Here is a 16733-nt window from a genome sequence, read left to right as displayed (position 1 = left end):
AGGTGAGGCACCGTTTCTCCTAGAAGATTCGACAGGAAAGCAGCACACCACGGACACCAGGTTACTGGGGAACAGACCGCCAGATAGGCTGAAACGATGGAGTCCCGAACCGTGTGATTTATTGGGGGCTGGGGCCAAGTGGGCTGTGGTGGCAGGGGTGCTACGTGTCACAGTCCTCAGGGATGGCTGCCGTGATGATGAGCGAGGGCTCTATGACCCCGGAGCTCACCAGGCTCTCCTCCGCACAGAGTCTCTGGCTGGGCAGCTGGGAGGTCAGGCCGCCCTGCGCCAGGGATGCCACGATGACCTCGGCCGAGCCCACCTCCAGCTCGGCGGGTGGCTGAAGTGCCACCACCACCATCTTCTCGTCCTCAATGACCAGGTTCCGGAGTTTGCGCTGCCGCGGGTTATAGTTCTCCACCCGGTCGTGGATCTCCATGTGCCTCCGGAGGTGGGCCTGGAGGGCGAGGGGACTCAGGGCTGGGCAGGGAGGGCCCCGGGGTGGGGGGGCAGGAGGAGGGACCCCGGCCGGCCCCAGGCCTACCTGCCGGGTGAACTTGTAGCCGCACTCAGTGCATTCGAACTTCCTGACGCCCTTGTGCCTTCGGACGTGCACGCGCAGCTGCTCCACGGCTGTGGGAGGGAGGGGACCCCGGTGTTGAGGGGAGGCAGGAAGTGGGCACCACGGTGCCCAGATGAGGGCAGTCCGGGGTCTGCAGCTGCTCCGAGGGCCCTGCCAGGCTCCAATGCCACCCTGAGGGTGCCACTGCACGAGACCCTCCAGGGCTCCCGCCCTGCCCTGTCACCGCAGCTCCAAGGTCCAGTCTTTAACGCACAGGGAGAAGAGATTCTCTGGTAGGAAGACTGGCACCAAGAAGGAGCGTGCGACAGCCACCGCCGTGCCTGACCTCTCCCCGCGGACGCTCTCTGGCCCCGGTCAGCGGGATACGGCCCACCCTCCACCCCACGCAGGGCGTGCCTGGGGAAGGGTGAGCGCCAGGGGCCTCCCGCAGGCCCAGGTACCTTTGAAGGTCTTCCCACAGATCTGGCAGAAGTGGGGCCGGCCTTCCTGGTGGCGGCTGGCCACGTGCCTCAGCAGGGGCCCCTTCTCGGTGAAGCGCTGCTCGCAGAACTCACAGCCGAAGGGCCTCTCGCCAGTGTGAGTGCGGTTGTGCTTGTCCAGGCTGGCTGTGGGGACAAGGCGGGGGCTCAGCCGCTGCGCCGCGGCCCGGGACGGGGAGAGGACAGGCCTGCCTCACCTTGGGTGCGGAAGGTCTTGCCGCAGAGGTGGCACTGGAAGGGCTTCTCGCCCGTGTGCGTACGCAGGTGCATGTTGAGATTAGCTTTCTGGGTGAAGGCGTGGCTGCAGAACTCACACACGTACGGCCTCTCATTCCTGTCCGGAGCAGGGGGCGGGGCAGGAGCATCACCATGGGAAGCAGCCCCCTTCACCCCGCGACAGCTGGGAGCACGGCTGGCCCCGGAGCCAGGGAAACCGGCCAGGCCGAGGCAAACCCGCCTGAGCCGTGGGACCGGGCGCAGGCCGAGACCAGCCGTGCGGCACAAGGGCTCGGGCAGTGACAGGAGGGGCACCGGCGCCATCCCGGGAACCACAAAACTAAGAATCTGCCATCATGTTACCCTGAGGTCCTCTCCCTCAGCCTTTCTGCCCGGCAAGCCTACTCCCCCCTCAGGTGCCCCCACCAAAGAGGCTACAGGCACCGGACTCGGGGTGGAGAACGTTCTGTCCCACGCAAGCATCACCTAGCTGCCTTCCGGACCCTCCAGGCCGGCAGTAGGACCAGGCCCCGGGGAAGCCCGGCCAGCCCGCACCTGTGCTTGGCCTTGATGTGCATCTGCAGGCCGTTTCGGCTTGAGGCCCTGTGCCCACACTCCTCACACACGAACAGTTTCTCCCCTCGGTGCTTGAAGGCCTCGTGCAGCTGCAGTTCTGTTCGGGACAGGAAGCACTTGGCACAGGTGGGACACTGTGGGGCAAAGGGAGTGAGACCAGGCTGAGAATGGGGAGGGGTTCCCCGGCCCCCCGCACGACAGGAACCACACAGCCTGCCGGGTCTGACACGGCTGTGGCCACCTCTCTACGGCCAGCTCCCAGTTCTCAGCACAGCCTGGCACTTACGGCGTGGGGCTTGGGGGCTCCGTGGAGTTTGATCAGGTGGCTCTGCAAGTCCTTCTTCTGCATGAACTGCTGGGAGCAGGAGGAGCACTGGAAAACAGGCCCGAGGTCACCTCGGAGGCCACCCACACCAATGGGAATCCTGGCCACCCCTAGGCTATCGGGGCAGCAACCCACAGGCAGGGCCCAGCCCGAGACGACAGGAGGCTCCTTGGTGTGAAGGACGCTCCAGAGAGGACCTCCTCCCCCCCACCATGCCATGCCCACGGAGATGCTGAGCCTGCCCTCCACAGAAAGAAAAAGGACCCAGAGAGGGCCAGGGGCACTGCCTGAAGGGAGGGGACGCTGGATGGGTCCAGAAGGCTGGGTGTCTTGACAGCTGGTGAGAGGGAGGTGCCTAACATCACCCCACGTTCAGGGCTTGGCAAGAGGGATCTAGGGGCTGCCCCTCCGCCCACGGCCCCGGGGACAGGCCGAGCCTGACCTTGTAGGGCATCTCCCCCGTGTGGGACACCATGTGCACCCGCAGCTCCATCCTCCGGCGGAAGGTCTCCTGGCACACGGAGCACGTGAAGACCTGGCAGTGTGAGGGGCAAGCAGGGCCGGCATCAGGGGGGGGCCTCTGCCTGCGACGGCAGCCTCTGCCCGGGCTTCCACTCGCTGCTGGGAGGAGTCTGCCCGAGGGGGGGGACGCTAGGGTGGGAGAGGGCAACACGTGACCTGCCTGCCCTGACCCTGACCGTGGCTGAGCACTGCAAACCCACCACACAGGCTGGGGGCAGGAGCCGGGAGACCTCACCCGCAGACCCCACACTGGCGACAGGCCTCTAGGAGGAGAGGGTGGGGTTCAGCCGGCCACGTCACGTGGGCCGGCCAGCAGGGTGGGGGCAGCAGCTCGTCCCCACCGAGGCGCCCCTTCTCCAGAGTCCGGGGACCCAAGCAGGCAAACTCAAAATGCTTTCCAAAAAGTCCCTCTGGGGCCGGTCCCTTCCGCCCTCGGGACTAGTGTCCCCACCTGTAATACCAGGAAGCGGACTCGATGGCATCCGCTGGAGCGGACACTCCAGCCCTCTTGAGTTTACAATCCTAAGACGGCTTCCTGAGGGCCCCTCTCAGATGGCAGGAAGACGAAGGCCAGCGTCGCCTGCCGACAGAGTCCTCGGCCAGTGCCCGCAAGTACCTGTTCCGAGCGGTTCATGCAGTTCCGGGCTTCGTGCTCCAGGAGGTTCTCCTTCCGAAAGTAGCACTTTCCACACTTGGGACATTCAAAGGGTTTCTCCCCAGTGTGTTTCCTGCCAGGAAAAGCCACGGCGGGTGCGGGAGACTGAGTAACTGCCCGCCTCCCCCTCACCCGGTGTCCCTCTGGCTCCCCCACCGACAGCGCCGTGCTCCACAGTGCAGCGCAAGAGCGGTCCTGAGGCCGGCCACGGCTCACCACGAGGCTTGTTCAGGCCTGGCCGATGCACCTGCACGGGGGAACCCAGAAACCCTCCTCTTGTGGGAGCCCGCACAGCTCCCTACAGCGGGGCCACCGCAGGGCCACACAGGCCCAGCTGGCTAGCATCTCTGCAAAGACAGAAATGATCCCTGGGTCCCGACTTCCTAGAGAAAGCACCCGGTCTGCCTGGAAGTTCTGCGGGCTTTACCTTCAAAACCGTAGCCAGAATCTGAGCACTTCACCTCACCTCCACTGCTATCACCGAGCACAGCCATGCCACCCCTGGGTTCCCGCCAAGCCTGCCTCCCGACAGACGTGAAATTCAGCGGCCAGAGGCGCCCTCAGATATAGTCAGACCTCATCGCCTCTTTGCTCCCAACCCCGCGATGCTGCCCGTTTCACCGAGCAGGGGGTGAAACGAGAAGGCCGGGGGCCTAGCCGGCCTGCCCCTGACCGCGGGGCTTCGCTCCCCAGGTCTGGTCTCCCTGATGCTCACCGGCCCCTGGCTCACCCCAAGCTGTCTGCTCTGGCTCCCCTGGACCCACAACCCCCTCCTCTCCGCCCCCACCCCCACCCCGCTGCCATGCGCTTGGTGGAAGTCCTCATCTCCTTGGAGTCTGCTCAAGATTCCTTCCTTTAAAACTGCAACCCCACCCCACCCCTAGGTGGGACTCTCCTCCTTTCTTCCGTGGCAGTTCCCACCTTCCAGCACCCTGTCAAGTCGCTGTCAGTTCCAGTCTGCTCTGCCCCGCTGGGAGGAAGGCCCCACGAGGCCCCTGCTCTATCCGCTAAGGTACACCAAGCGCCCAGAACAGTCTTGTCAGCCACGCAGCAGAAGACCGGAAGAGCTCTTACGACTTCGCAGAGGCCATCCTCCACCACTCAATTAACTGTCCTTGTCCCCATCCCAATGACCTCACGAGGGCACTATCCCCTCGCAGTTCTCAAGGCCAGTCCAGCGGCCTGCACCGGAGTCTTCTGCTGGGGGAGCATCCAGGCTGACGTGGGTCACTCCAGGGTGCCTCCCACACGGGTCTTCCCCAGACCCCACTGGCCGCAGGTGCCTCACAGCAAGGCGAGCAAACAGGCATCCCCCAGCTCCCATCACTACTAGCTTCCCAGAGTGTCGCACTGAGAACACGTGTGTGGCCCAACCTGGCCTGGCGAGAAATCAGACTGGTGACATCTCGGACTATGAAGTGGCAGGACTGGAAGGCATGTCGCCTGGCCTGGCCTGGAGCGGCACTGTTAAGAGAACTCTCTGTAACCAGGGACGTGTCCTGTCTGTGCCGAGTCAGCTGCCGGGGCCCACGGGTGACTACCGAGCACTTACAACGTGACTACTACATCTGAAAAGCCAACTGTACTTTTATTTTATTTTAAGTTAACGTAGCTTCATACGGCACCTGGTTACCTTTCCGGACAATGCGGTTTTAAATAAATAGTCCTTTAGGCTCCACTGACACCATGGGGCTAACGTTTCCCCCAGAATCACAGGAGGCACCGACCCTAGAGACTGACACCTTGGCCCAAAGCCCACCTTGCTGGGCTTTAGAAATACCTAAGGTGGCGCCTCAGCCACAGCACAGAGCCATGGGTTTCTCTCATCCCCTCGGCAAAAGGCAGCTGGCGGTCAAGGTCCACAGTGGGTGGAACTTATTGACAAGGTGTCTACAGACCCACTTCAGAAGCTCAGAGTAAGAGAGAGACGAAGAAAGCATCTGTTCCACCACTAGATTCTCACTCCCTGAGGAGGAGAGGCATGTCAACATCGGGCACTACGAGTGTGAGACAAAGCCCTCAGCCCCCACGTGGCCCAGAAGCAGGGAGTGCAGGCCCCCTCCCCCAACAAGGGAATAGCAGACAGGAAAAAAAAAAATAGAAAAACAGAACGTTTACCTGTTGTGGACTTTTAGATAATATTTGCTGAGGAACTTTTTATGACATGTGGGGCATTCAACCGGCACCGCTCTACCTTTTCTGCTCTCAGCCGGCTCGGCTGCCAGGGAACCTGTGCTCAGGGCTGGCTCTGCAGCACAGGGCTTTCTGATCATGTTTGATTTCCTCCTGGTTGGCAAGGCCTCACTCTCAGAAACATAATCACCATCCCCGTCGTCCTCAACTTGAACCACCACTTCCCACTAGAGCAGAAAAGGCAGCAGGAGGCAAGGTCACCAAATGAACCATTAGGAGTTCTGGGGGCAGATCTACAGGGCAGTCGGCTCATTCCAGTTCCATCCCAAGATGACTCCCTTTATCGGTGACTATTCCCGTCAAGGTCCTAGGGCAGGCCTCCTCGGAATCTTGGATTTGGAGGGCAGTGACTCTGTGGTGAACTGGAAGTTTGGCTGGACTTCACTACCCTGGGGAAACACCTGTAACCCTGAAGCCAGCTACCCAACCCCAAGAAGCTGCCAACCCTGGACAGCTGTGACTCACAGGAAGGTTAGCTGGAGGCTGCAGGATGGAGCCGGATTCCTACGTTTGGAGGAAACCTATTCCAGCCCCACCTAACGAAGATTCTATCTTGGGGTCCAGACTATCCCAGAAAAGTGTCAGTGTCTCCACCACCACCCCCAACTCCTACCTCCCCATTCCCAGCACCCTGGGCACAGTACCTCATTATTCCCGCCCTGCAGCTGGACACCTTCAGCCTCAAAGGGTCTTGGAGGTGCTTTGCAATCCTCAGGCTCCTTGTCTTCTGGGGGACAAAGCTTCAAGGCTTGCTTGAGTTTCCCACGGTGGAAGGAGGGGCCCTCACTCGGGGCCGGGAGACCAAGCTGGGGCCTTTCGGGGCTGTGACTGCCACTGATCTCCTGGTCTCTGGGGACTTGACCCAGTGTCTTCGAAACTTCCTCTTCCTCCAAGCCTGCCGGCTCCTTGAGGTGGCTGTTTACATTCCGGGGGGTAGGTTTCCCCAGCCCAGTCTGGCCACTTGATGCCTGCCCCACTGAGGTTTTGGGCTTGAAACTCTGGCAAAGCTCCACAGCCTCTGGCACTCGCAACTCCCTTGCTGCCAAAAGCACCTGATCCCGGTTTCCGGAGGTGAGAGCAAGGTGACCAGTATAGAAAAAGTCCAACAGGAGACCAAAGATCTCAGCAAAGCCGGCAGGGAGGACAACACTGCCCCCTGAGCCATCCCCATAGAGGCTCTGGAAGAAGTGGCTGCAGCAGGCAAGGACACTCCAGTGTGCCTTGAACACCAGGCCTCCCACGTCCAGGGTGGCATCGCAGTACTGGCCCTTCTCTCGCTGCTTGTTGAGCTCCTGCAGAACCCTCACACTGTGCTGGATGAAGGAGCCGTCCATGGTCTGTCTGGAGGAGAGGAAGGTAGAAGTGACATCCTGGCAAGCCCAACCCAGGAGTAGCAAGGGGAAGCCCCTGGACTGGGGAGAACAAAAGGGGAGGTGGACGGTACTCGGTCATGTTTATCTCAACGAGGGCTTAGGTCAACGTTAGAGGAAGTCAGCTCAGACAGGAATAGACTGAACACCTCCCTGGGAGTGGGAGCCAGGTGAGCAGGCCATACTGGGTGGGCCAGAGACAGTGTGTGGCGGGGGCACAGACGGACTAGGTTGGGGACGGAAGCATGGCTTGGCGGAGAACAGGACAGGGTCGTGAAGAGGTGCGGGTGGAAGGAATCAGTGTGGGGGAAAGAGACGGAGAATCAGAGCGAACTGATCGGCCTGGCAGAGCGAGGGGACCCGTGGCAGGGAAGCTGCGGGTGCGGACAGGTGAGCAGAACCCACGCCGTGCCCACACGTCCGGGGCGGCCGGGCGGAAGGCGGTCGCAGTCACACTCCAGTTGGCGGCCACGGCGGCCCGCAGCCCTTCCCTCCCACACCCTGCTGCCTCCGAACTCCTCACCCGGGCCTGTCCTCCCTGCGACAGCCCCACAGACCCCGGACCTCGTCGCCTCCAGAGCCCCACTGACCAACTGCCCGGGCGGTACGTGCCCGGCCGACCGTACGGAGACGCCGCCGTCGCCGCCGCCGCCGCCGCCGCCGGACGTGACGTCAGGGAGCGCCGGACGCGCTGGGAAACCAGGAGGTACAGGGCTTCTAGCTCCGCCCCTGGGGCGGGACCAGGCAGAGAACGGCCAATGGTATCAGGAGAGGGGGCTTGGCCCAGATCGCTCTGCCAGGGCTGACGTCCCCGAGTTGCTTAGCAACGTCAAGCTGCGCCCTCGGGGCTGGGGCCGAGTGCCGGGGTTCCGGCTGCGGTCGGCTCCCGCGGCGTCCGCAGTTGAGGAGGCAGCGCCCCACCCTCGCTTCAGACAGCTAGAGCAGCCAGGACGCATGTTTCACCGCTTTATTGGCAGCTCGGAGCCTGGACTGGACTCCCGTGAGCGTACACTACCCGAGCCAAGACAGGAGTCCAAAAGGCCTCCCGGAGGGCGCGGGGCCCGCTCGCCTCGCTCGACCTTCGACCCTCAGGGCAGGGGAGGCGCCCCTACCCCACCTTCTACCCCTTCACCCCCCACCCCCCACCTCCCCGGCTAGGCCCTGCCCTCCCCACTGGTCAGGTGGAGCCGCAGCGCCTCGTGTACTCCTGGATGGAGGCCTGGAAGTGCTCTGTGCTGTTGAGATCTGGGCGGCACAGGATCACGTAGCACTTGGGGAGGAAATAACCGCTGAAGCCGCCACTCAGGCTGCTCAGCGCCGCCAGCACGTTGACCGCGGGCAAGTACTTGCCCTGGTAGACGCTGGCCGTGGTGAAGAAGGCAATCCAGGACACGAAGTTGAGCAGCAGACTGAAAGTGACACATTTGGCCTCGTTGTAGTTCTCTGGCAGGTCCTTGCCCAGGTAGCTGCAGGCAAAGGCGCTGACGGACAGGAGGCCATTGTAGGCGAAAGCCAACATGAAGCCCGGTGAGTTGGCCTCTGTGCAATCAAGCACCACCAGCTCAGGGAAGACCTGGTACTCCCTGGTGGGCAGTGGGGTCCACACCGCCAGCCAAGTTAGACAGATGAGCAGCTGGGCCATTGAGCTGATCACCACAAATAGGTCAGGACCGTGGTTTTGGACCCAGGCACGGTAGAAGGTGGGTACCTTGGCAGAAAACTTGAAGATGAAGACCAGTTGGAAGGAGCGGATGGTCAGGCAGGACAGGAAGATGGCAAAACCCAGGGCAAGGAGGCTTTGGCGCAACAAGCATGTGGGCAGCGTGGGCTCCCCAAAAAAGCCATAGAGCCCACAGCTGCCCCCTGCCAGGGAGCCCAGCATGAAGAAGCACAGTCGGCCCCCAGCAGACTTCACCACAGGGGTGTGTAAGTGCCAGGCAAACAGGCCAGCAGTCCCAGTCACCAGCAGCAGCAGCAACGTATTAGCTGCCAGCAGCACCCAAGAGATGGTCTCGTGCCAAGTCAAAAACACCACGGTGCGTGGAAAGCAGGTTTCACTTCCCGCAGGTGCCCACTCTTCTTTCCCACAAGGCTGGCAGCTGTGGAGGTCTGGAAGAAAAGGTGGAGGGGGCTCCTGAGAGCTAGATGAGCAGAGCAGGAATGAGGAAGGGAAGCCATGTAGGCCTGTAAGGTGCTGGGAGCGCTGTACCACAGAAGCCGGGCTCCTACTGCACACAGCGAGATAGGGGGTAGCCCTGAGTGGGGCCCCGCGGCCAAGTGTTTCCTCCAGATGCCTGTGTTAATTGCAGATTCTGGAGACCCTTGGGTAGGTTCTGTATGGCTTATGATCCCAGAAGGGGCTTGCAAACCAAGAGATCCTTAGAGAGGGCCTTACTCTGGTAGCTCTGCCCACATGCCAGTGAGGCTATGATCCAATAGGAGCAACCAGCCCCAAAGGAAGGGCATTTTCATCTCCCCAGCACTTCCATTACCCAAAGCCACGTATCTGTGCCGCCATTCTGTGGTTTCTCTGACTCTCTGAGAACAGAAGAGATGTGTTCTCACGCCCACAGAGATAGTAAAAGGAAAGAACGTGGCTCACAGAGTCCAGCTCTGGGCTGAGCCCTTAGCTACCTGAGTTTGCTCTCTGATCTTGACCTTGCATCATCACTGGGTGGAGTATGCTATGTTTCTTGTCTGCGGATACAATAGTATCTGCATCAAGGCCAAGCTGTCCAAGGTGCTGGCTGTCTTTGGCAGGGGCAACGGAAGGGACTTCACACAGACAGCATGGGAGGGGACAAGGGAACATAACTACATCTGTTCGCATAAAAAGGTTGAATTTAGGATAAAATTGCATCTGCAGGGATTGCATCAGGAGCCCTCTAGTAAAAGACACAGTGGACCTGAGGATTTCAACTGGTTGTTTGTTTCTGCTTCATCAGAACTCAGTCTCGTGGCAAATATTCTACAACCTGTACCTAAACTGGCAACAGAGGGAGCAAGGCTCTGGTTCTGCACATGCGTGGCCCAAGGGAGATCCCCTCATCTGCCACACAGACCCTGGGAGTGCCCAGTCATTCTCCCACTCATTTGGACACTCACCACTCTTGTTGAGGAAGCTCCCGGCCTCACAGGGCACACACTCAAAGCAACAGTGGTAGAAACCTGAAATCACTCGCTGGTGCCCTTCGAGGCAGTCGCTGGAGCACACAGACTTTGGCACCTGCAAGAAGCCACAGGTGTTCTGGAACCACATGGAGTGGCCCAAGTCAAGGGATGCTCACATGGCGAATGGGAATCTCCGTGCATCTGCCTTCACAGCTCACTCCCAGGGCACAGCCCCTGGTTGTGTATACCAGCTGCAGCCGGCCATCTGTGTGCGGTCTGTGGGGCTTCCCTGGCAGGGCTGGATAGAGCCACGTTGGCCTGGCACCCGGGGCCCCCTCCTGCTCCGTGTGAGCTGTGTCGACAGTGACTTCAGGCTCCAGGCTGCCCGTAAGGCGGTGACTTGGTGAGTGACCATGGCTCCATTACCTGGTTGTCCTTCCCATGCCACCGGATTTTGGTTTTATTTATGTCCAGATGAACTGGAGGCCACATGGAGGAGCCAATGACCCTGAAGTTCCACTTGGGGCCACTCCAGTCCCAGGCAATTATGTCGTAGCCACTGAGAGGGTCCCCGTTGTCATTAAACCTCACGGTGTCCTTGTGTAGGAGGAAATTCACCTTGCGGATCTGCTCCAGAAGCTGAGATAAACAGGGATCATGGAGCAGCCACAGATGACACAGGCTGCTCCTCCTCAACCTCCCAGACCCGGAAGGCTTAGGAAGCAAATGCTTCTATTTGGGTGGTTTCAGTCTGTCTGGAAATTCAGAGCCCCCTCCCTTCCAAGGAAGCCCCTCAACCCTCCCAACTGGCCTCCTGAGTGAGAGGAAGCTTCTAAAAAGGCCCCCTTTCCAGAGATTTTTAGTCCTGGGTCTGGAGCATGGTGGTGGGAGGGGCTGAGGTCAGAGAAGTGAAGCCCAAGAGAAGGAATTAGCCTTCTGATGGGTGGCCTTTGTCCCCCACCCCTGGCACTCAGTTGGCCAGAGAGGGATCACTCTGTTTGCCTTAGGAAAGCACCCCATTTCAGGGTGCCGGGGTCTGGGCTACCTTACCTGCCAGGGGTAGACTCGGTCCCTGGAACAGGCTCCAGAGGCACAGCCCAGGAGTTGGTGGAGGCCATGGGCCACTGCGTAGACTGCCCGGTAGGCATTATAAGCAGAGCTCATGGAGAATGCCCCGAGCGTGGGCATCTGCTCTGCCGTGAAAGCCCGACACTCTCTACAGAGCTGGTTGCTGCTGCACTCGGAGGTCCTGGAGCAAGGCCCAGGGGCCCCCTTATCTGCCTGGACATAGGCCTCTTCAAACTCCTTCAGGCCAGGGACAAGCCTCTGCTGGATGGCCACACCCAGCACCGTGCCAATGCCCTGGATCCCGGGCACATTGCTGATGTGTCTAGAGATGGCCCAGTCTTCTGAGGCGATCCACACTTTGGCAGTCAGGTTGGCCAGCACCACGGACTCAAAGAACACCCTGGCCAGCTGTCTGCTGGAGAAAACGACCACAACGGTGGTCCTCGCTCGGGCCAGGTGGTGCATGATGCCCTGCATCCTCTCGTCGCCCGGCCGGGCAGAGAAGGGGATGATGTCCTTGAAGGCAACGCAGATGCCCTGCTGGGTGGCCTGCTCCTCCAGCGCCTGCACCCCCAGCTGCCCGTAGTCGCCGTCGCTGCCGACCACCGAGATCCAGACCCACCCGAAGCTCTGCAGCAGCAGCACCATGGTCTGCACCTGGTGCTTGTCGCTGGGGATGGTGCGCAGAAACGAGGGGTAATGCCGCTTCACTCCGAGCGTCACGCTGCTGGCCTCGTAGCTGATCTGCGGAGGGGGGCGGGGGGGGGGTTCGGTTCAGCGACTTCAGTGGCCTTGGCCTCAACTCAGGGCCTCCAAGTGCTGGCCCTGTGCTGGGCGCGGGGACCCGAGGAGGAGGGAGACATGGTCCCAGCCCTGGCTCTCAAGGAGAGCTCTGGTGGACTAGGAGGCCGACCAGCTACATCTAAAGAAGAGGCAGAAACCCAGGGGGAGGTTTGTGGGAGAAGAAGGGGAAGAGAACAAAAGCTACACCCAGTGAGAGAACTGACCCAGGAGGTTGGAAGCCGGAAAAAGGAGCACAAAAGTAGGCGTGTCTGGTCAGGGCAGGAGGCCTTACTCCTGGCACTAAGGTAGCTAAGATACTTGGTCTTTATCTGCAGGCCCTGGGGAGCCCCTTAAATGTCTAGGCAGAGAGGTAATCTGCCCAGACTTGTGTTTCAGGGGTGTATCTGATTTCAGTGAAGAATGTGTTAGAAAAGGCTCAAGACCAGAGTCAGGAAGAACTCCCTAGGAGACTGCTGGAATCATCCCGAAGAGACAGCTTGGCAGCCTGAGTTTGAGCCGTGGCAGCGGTGACGGAGAAGAGGGATGGGCCCGGCAGCTCATAGAAGGTAAAAGCAGAGGCCGTGGTGGTGGGCTAACTGTGGGGGTGGGGGAAGGAGGAATGTAGGTGGCCCACCGGGTTCCTGGCTTGAGTGGAGGTGGTCACTCTTAAGGCAAGTGGGCAGGAAGCAGAGAGGCTTGAGTTGTATAGGGAGGTAGGTTCAGCTGGGGGGCCCGCCGGAAGAGCAGCCAGAAATGAGGCTCAGTGCTTAGAACTCAGGACAGAAGCTAGGGAACGGGCGGTGGAGCCGTGGGGCCACGGCCTGTGGAGAGGTTCTGAATGAACTGCCCCAAGATCTGCCACCTTGGCGTGTGGGTTAATTTCCAGTTGAAAATAATCAAGGCGCAAAAGACCCAGGGGGAAACTTTGTCCTTTCCCCTAACTGCCCAAAAGAATTTAGAGAGCTAAGCTGCCCCAGGTTCAGGAGCTGTCACCATAGAGAATTACATTACAATAGGAACTTGGCGAGGTAAGCAGGGGTGGGGGTGGGGGGAACCTAGCAAAGTCCGATTTGTTAAAATTCCTCTCCATGTCCCATTGTTTCTGAATGGCCCAGCAAACATTGTGTAATGCACATTCACTCTCTCTTCTCCTGTGAATTGTCTTCCTTTCCTTTGAAGTCTGACCCCTACCCACTTCTCCATAGTTCAGGATAGCAGATAAGCCTCACTTTGCCTGTCTTTGAACCTCTCATGTTTATGTAGATTCCCTGTACATACGTGATTTTGACTTTCTCCTGTTGATCTGTGTCACATCAACTTAATCTTTAGACCAGCCAGAAGAATCTTGAAGAGTAGGGAAAGTTGTTTGCTCCCAGCACCTGCCTGGGAAAGGGAGCGGTCCTGCACTCTGGGAATCATCCACTTTTTCAGAAGGGGGCGGGGGGGGGGAGGAGATTCTCCAAAGGAGACTGAGAAGGAGGAGGAGGAGAAGGAAGTGCCACAAGTGAGAGGGAGGTGGCAGGTCATAAATGCCGAGGCAAGAGCGTCACTGAAGGACTGGTCAAATTTGTCACAAAGTCGTCATGTCAAGCAAAGAAGGGCTGAAAAGCATTTGCTGGACCTGGAGATCTAGAAAGCCCTGGAGATCACAAGAGCAGGAGTGGTGGTGCAGCAGTCAGGGCAGGGGCCCGGGAAGCAAGTGATGAGAGGGAGAAGCAAACAAGAAGAGAGAGCTCAGTGCACAAGTTTCCACGGAACGAGGGCAGAGAGAGGGCAGCTCTAAGACCACAGGTGCCTGGAAGACGGAGAGGGGTAAAGCCAGCTTATAGGCGGAGGAGGAAGCCTAGGACAGGCCTATGAGCAGAGGAGAGGGTGAGGCCCAGGAGGACAGCATTGGAGGGGGAGGGGGACCACACCTCTGAGCCTGAGCTGGGAGGGAGGGAAGGAAGACTGGAAGGAGGAGGGTGGGGAGAAGTGGACAAGTGTGTGAGGTGGGAAACAAAGGGTGTTCCATTCTTCACAGAGGAGATGGAATGGAGGGGGCAGAGCAAAGGGCAGCAGTTTCAAAGGAGACGGTTTTTCTCAGGACATTGAGGCAGGGAGGTCTGGATGCAGCACTTGGGGAGGAAGGGATGCTGGGGCGGGGACTGTGAAGGGGGCAGGGCCCCTTGCAATGTGACCACCCAGGAGACCCAGGGGGCCAGAGTGGGCATGGCAGCTCTTGCCCCGCCCCCCCCTCCACCAGCCCACGCTGGACCTGCCGGCAGGGGAGATGGACAGGCCCCCGGGCTCCAGCTCACCAAGGGCACCAGAAAGGGGCTCAGCAGGGCTGCAGTGGTGGCTGCGTGGTTGGTGGTGTCAGGCCCAATGACAGCCAGGGCGGCAGGCGAATAGTGGGAAGGGTCTGCTCGGATCTCTATGTGATGTGTCCCCAGCAGGGAGAGCACGTTTAGTGTGGCATACATGTTGGCAGACTCCGAGCACACGTCGTACAGCTGGTATCCCAGGGTGACGTTCGGCAGGAGGGCCGTGGAGTTGTTTATCTCCTCGATGCCAAACCGCATGGCCTGGAAGAGGTGGTAGCCGTGACCGTTGAAGCTGTCGGGCCTGTAGAGAAAGGCAAGCTGAAAGCTCAGAAGGGCAAGGCCTTGCCAAGACCCTCTTGGCGTCGGGGGTGGGGGGAAGCGTAGAAAGGAAACTCTGAGGGCATCTGTCCCGTCCCCTACCACCATGACCTCACTGTGGGCCCTGTACCATACACTCAGCTGTGTTAACAGGCCTTTGGGTGGGCGGCGGGGGGGGGGGGGTGGTTACAACTTGGAGAAACCACAAACCATTCCTCCCTGGATGAGCATATTAGTGTTGAAAGGCTGATGAAGTCCTGTAGCAGGGAAACCTGCTGCGTGAGTCAGGGTTCTGCAGAGAAACAGAACCAGTTGGATAGAGAGACAGAAAGAGAAGTTTATTTTAAGGAATTGGTTCACATGATTGTGGGGCTGGCAAGTCTGGCATTTGCAGGGCAGTCTGGAAATGCCCTCAATGGTCAAAGCTGCAGTGTTGAGTTCGAAGGCAGAATTTCTTCCTTTTTGGGGGGACCTCAATCTTTTCTTTTAAGGTCTTCAACTGGTTGGATGAGGCCCACCCACACAATGGAAAGCGATCTGCTTTACTCACCCTGTTGGTTTAAATGTTAACCTTCACAGCCCCATCTAGACTGATGTTTGGTCAAACAACTGGGCACCATACCCCAGCCAGGTTGATGTATAAAATTAACCACACACCTGTCAAACCTCGTTTACCTAGTATCTCTCTCATCAGGACACTTGTGAACGTGGTGAGGGCCTGTGTTCCTCAGTGCCTCTCGGGAGCCGCTGACTGGATCCCAACAGGAACACGGTTCAGCTCTGCTTGAAGAGTGTGCTAGCACGTTTCACTTTCCAGCCCTTCTGCTTGTTAGAAGGGTCTTCTGCCATTTCCATCACTTGTGTCCATGAGTCCCTCAGAGGGTGCTCATTGCCTCCCACGGTGACACCTTCAGAAGCGGACATCCATGTGTCTCCTCTTCCCCAAGTCTCCTCTACCTGGGCTCCTATCTGTAGCTCTTCGGGCCAGTCCTCATGCACCAGACTCTCCAGAACCTTCTTCCTCGAACCCTGGCTGTTTGCCTTGGCCTTCCGGGCCTGTGGTCCTACTCAGGAACTGGGCAGGGTGAGGGCACAGGTGCAAACCAGGTGGCGGCCGCTGCCCCTCCCTCTGGATGGTTGTGGGTTCTGCTCTCGCTCTGGTGCCTGCGGCTTCACCTGGCTCAGAAAGGGACCCCAGGCGTCTTGAGGGTAGAGGTGACTGTCAGATGTGCGTCATGTTTAAGGCATCCTGCCACTGAGTCCCAATGCGTCCTCGAGCCTCCCAAGCCCGCGACTTGCACAGATGACAAATAACTATCTTCTTTAGGAGGGAAACATATTTTTCTCTATTAGGCTGTCAACTTCCCAAAGGCAAGGCACCAATCTCAGGTATCTCTGCTAGGTTCCCAAAGCATATACTCCCAGTGCCTTCCCTCTCCTCCTCACTTGCCATCGGGGAGACACAGGAGTTTGAACCTGGGGAGGAGTGGGGAGGACACGAAAGCAGGGGAAAACCTAACTACCTACTTACGTCCCAAAGCCCAGAAATGACCGGAACGGGATTAGAATACAAAGCACTCGAACAGCCAGGACAAAATCACGTATTACAAAGCAGAACCTGGGCAGAAGTGCCAGGGAAGGTCCAGCCAAGGCTTGAAGGTGGTGACCATAGGATGGGGGAGGGATGGGAGGCGGCTCGGGAGGCAGAAAGGGCAAGATCCTCACTGAGGAGGACAGAGGATGGGCAGAGGTCCTAGAGGCACAGGACCCCTCACTCACCTGTCACAGAGGGTCACCGTGGGCCGGTGCCTCACGCCCGGACAGTCAGAGTGCAGAGGGAACAGACCTGCGAGGAGGTAATCCCCAGGGAGGCTGAAGTCGGCAGACGTCTCTGTGCTGTGGCAGCTGAGAGCCCAGCAGCAGGAGAGGGAGAGCTGCAGGCCGACCAGGTGAGCTGCCGGGAGTGACATGCTGGCCAGTCCGTCCTGTGCCTGGCATGGCCAGCCAGCACCCTCTGACCAGCTCGGCCGTTTAAATAGAATAGACAGCGGCTGCCCAGATGCTTCCCAACTTCACGCCTGTGCCAGGGGTGGGGCTGGAACCCAGTCGTAGGAACCCGGCTGTTTGCCTTGGCCTTCCGGGCCTGCGGTCCTACTCAGGAACTGGGCAGGGTGAAGGCACAGGTGCAAACCAGGTGGCGGCCACTGCCCCTCCCTCTGGATGGTTGT

The 16733-nt window shown here is 59.4% G+C and overlaps 2 protein-coding genes across 6 annotated transcripts; both read right to left on the bottom strand.

The window, feature by feature from the left end:
• Nucleotides 1-102: 102 nt before the first annotated feature.
• ZBTB48 (zinc finger and BTB domain containing 48) lies at nucleotides 103-7581 on the bottom strand. 4 transcript variants are annotated; one of them, XM_042996684.1, is made up of 11 exons: nucleotides 7510-7581; nucleotides 6194-6890; nucleotides 5475-5716; nucleotides 3318-3429; nucleotides 2622-2714; nucleotides 2141-2227; nucleotides 1834-1988; nucleotides 1260-1396; nucleotides 1024-1188; nucleotides 545-633; nucleotides 103-457 (listed from the first exon to the last, which is right to left on the bottom strand). In XM_042996684.1, exons 2-11 carry the CDS (start codon nucleotides 6881-6883, stop codon nucleotides 161-163), a joined length of 2067 nt encoding a protein of 688 aa, XP_042852618.1. In that variant the 5' UTR covers nucleotides 6884-6890; nucleotides 7510-7581; the 3' UTR covers nucleotides 103-160. The 4 variants fall into 4 exon arrangements, with proteins under 4 accessions (XP_042852618.1, XP_042852616.1, XP_042852617.1 ...); XM_042996682.1 differs by having other exon boundaries at nucleotides 7443-7571; XM_042996683.1 differs by having other exon boundaries at nucleotides 6194-6886; nucleotides 7443-7571.
• Nucleotides 7582-8091: 510 nt separating this feature from the next.
• Nucleotides 8092-16583, bottom strand: TAS1R1 (taste 1 receptor member 1). 2 transcript variants are annotated; one of them, XM_007078344.3, is made up of 6 exons: nucleotides 16285-16583; nucleotides 14182-14488; nucleotides 11081-11842; nucleotides 10457-10669; nucleotides 10025-10145; nucleotides 8092-9028 (listed from the first exon to the last, which is right to left on the bottom strand). In XM_007078344.3, exons 1-6 carry the CDS (start codon nucleotides 16473-16475, stop codon nucleotides 8097-8099), a joined length of 2526 nt encoding a protein of 841 aa, XP_007078406.2. In that variant the 5' UTR covers nucleotides 16476-16583; the 3' UTR covers nucleotides 8092-8096. The 2 variants fall into 2 exon arrangements, with proteins under 2 accessions (XP_007078406.2, XP_042852002.1); XM_042996068.1 differs by lacking the exon at nucleotides 10457-10669.
• Between the last annotated feature and the right edge of the window lie 150 nt (nucleotides 16584-16733).

The sequence above is a fragment of the Panthera tigris genome, chromosome C1 (assembly GCF_018350195.1).
Source record: "Panthera tigris isolate Pti1 chromosome C1, P.tigris_Pti1_mat1.1, whole genome shotgun sequence".
In the NCBI taxonomy this organism is placed as follows: Eukaryota; Metazoa; Chordata; class Mammalia; order Carnivora; family Felidae; genus Panthera; species Panthera tigris.
The sequence above is the reverse complement of the archived record's forward strand: the minus strand, read 5'-3'. Positions and strand labels throughout refer to the sequence as shown.

Excerpts from the sequence above, each read along its gene's own strand:
- ZBTB48 (XM_042996684.1), bottom strand. The coding sequence starts at position 6,883 with ATGGACGGCTCCTTCATCCAGCACAGTGTGAGGGTTCTGCAGGAGCTC. Across the intron at positions 1,989-2,140 it reads GAGCCCCCAAGCCCCACGCC|TGTCCCACCTGTGCCAAGTG; the intron begins GTAAGTGCCAGG and ends TTTGCCCCACAG. Across the intron at positions 634-1,023 it reads CTGTGGGAAGACCTTCAAAG|CCGTGGAGCAGCTGCGCGTG; the intron begins GTACCTGGGCCT and ends TCCCTCCCACAG.
- TAS1R1 (XM_007078344.3), bottom strand. The coding sequence starts at position 16,475 with ATGTCACTCCCGGCAGCTCACCTGGTCGGCCTGCAGCTCTCCCTCTCC. Across the intron at positions 11,843-14,181 it reads GCCCCTTTCTGGTGCCCTTG|ATCAGCTACGAGGCCAGCAG; the intron begins GTGAGCTGGAGC and ends CCCCCTCCGCAG. Across the intron at positions 10,146-10,456 it reads GGCATGGGAAGGACAACCAG|GTGCCAAAGTCTGTGTGCTC; the intron begins GTAATGGAGCCA and ends GGCTTCTTGCAG.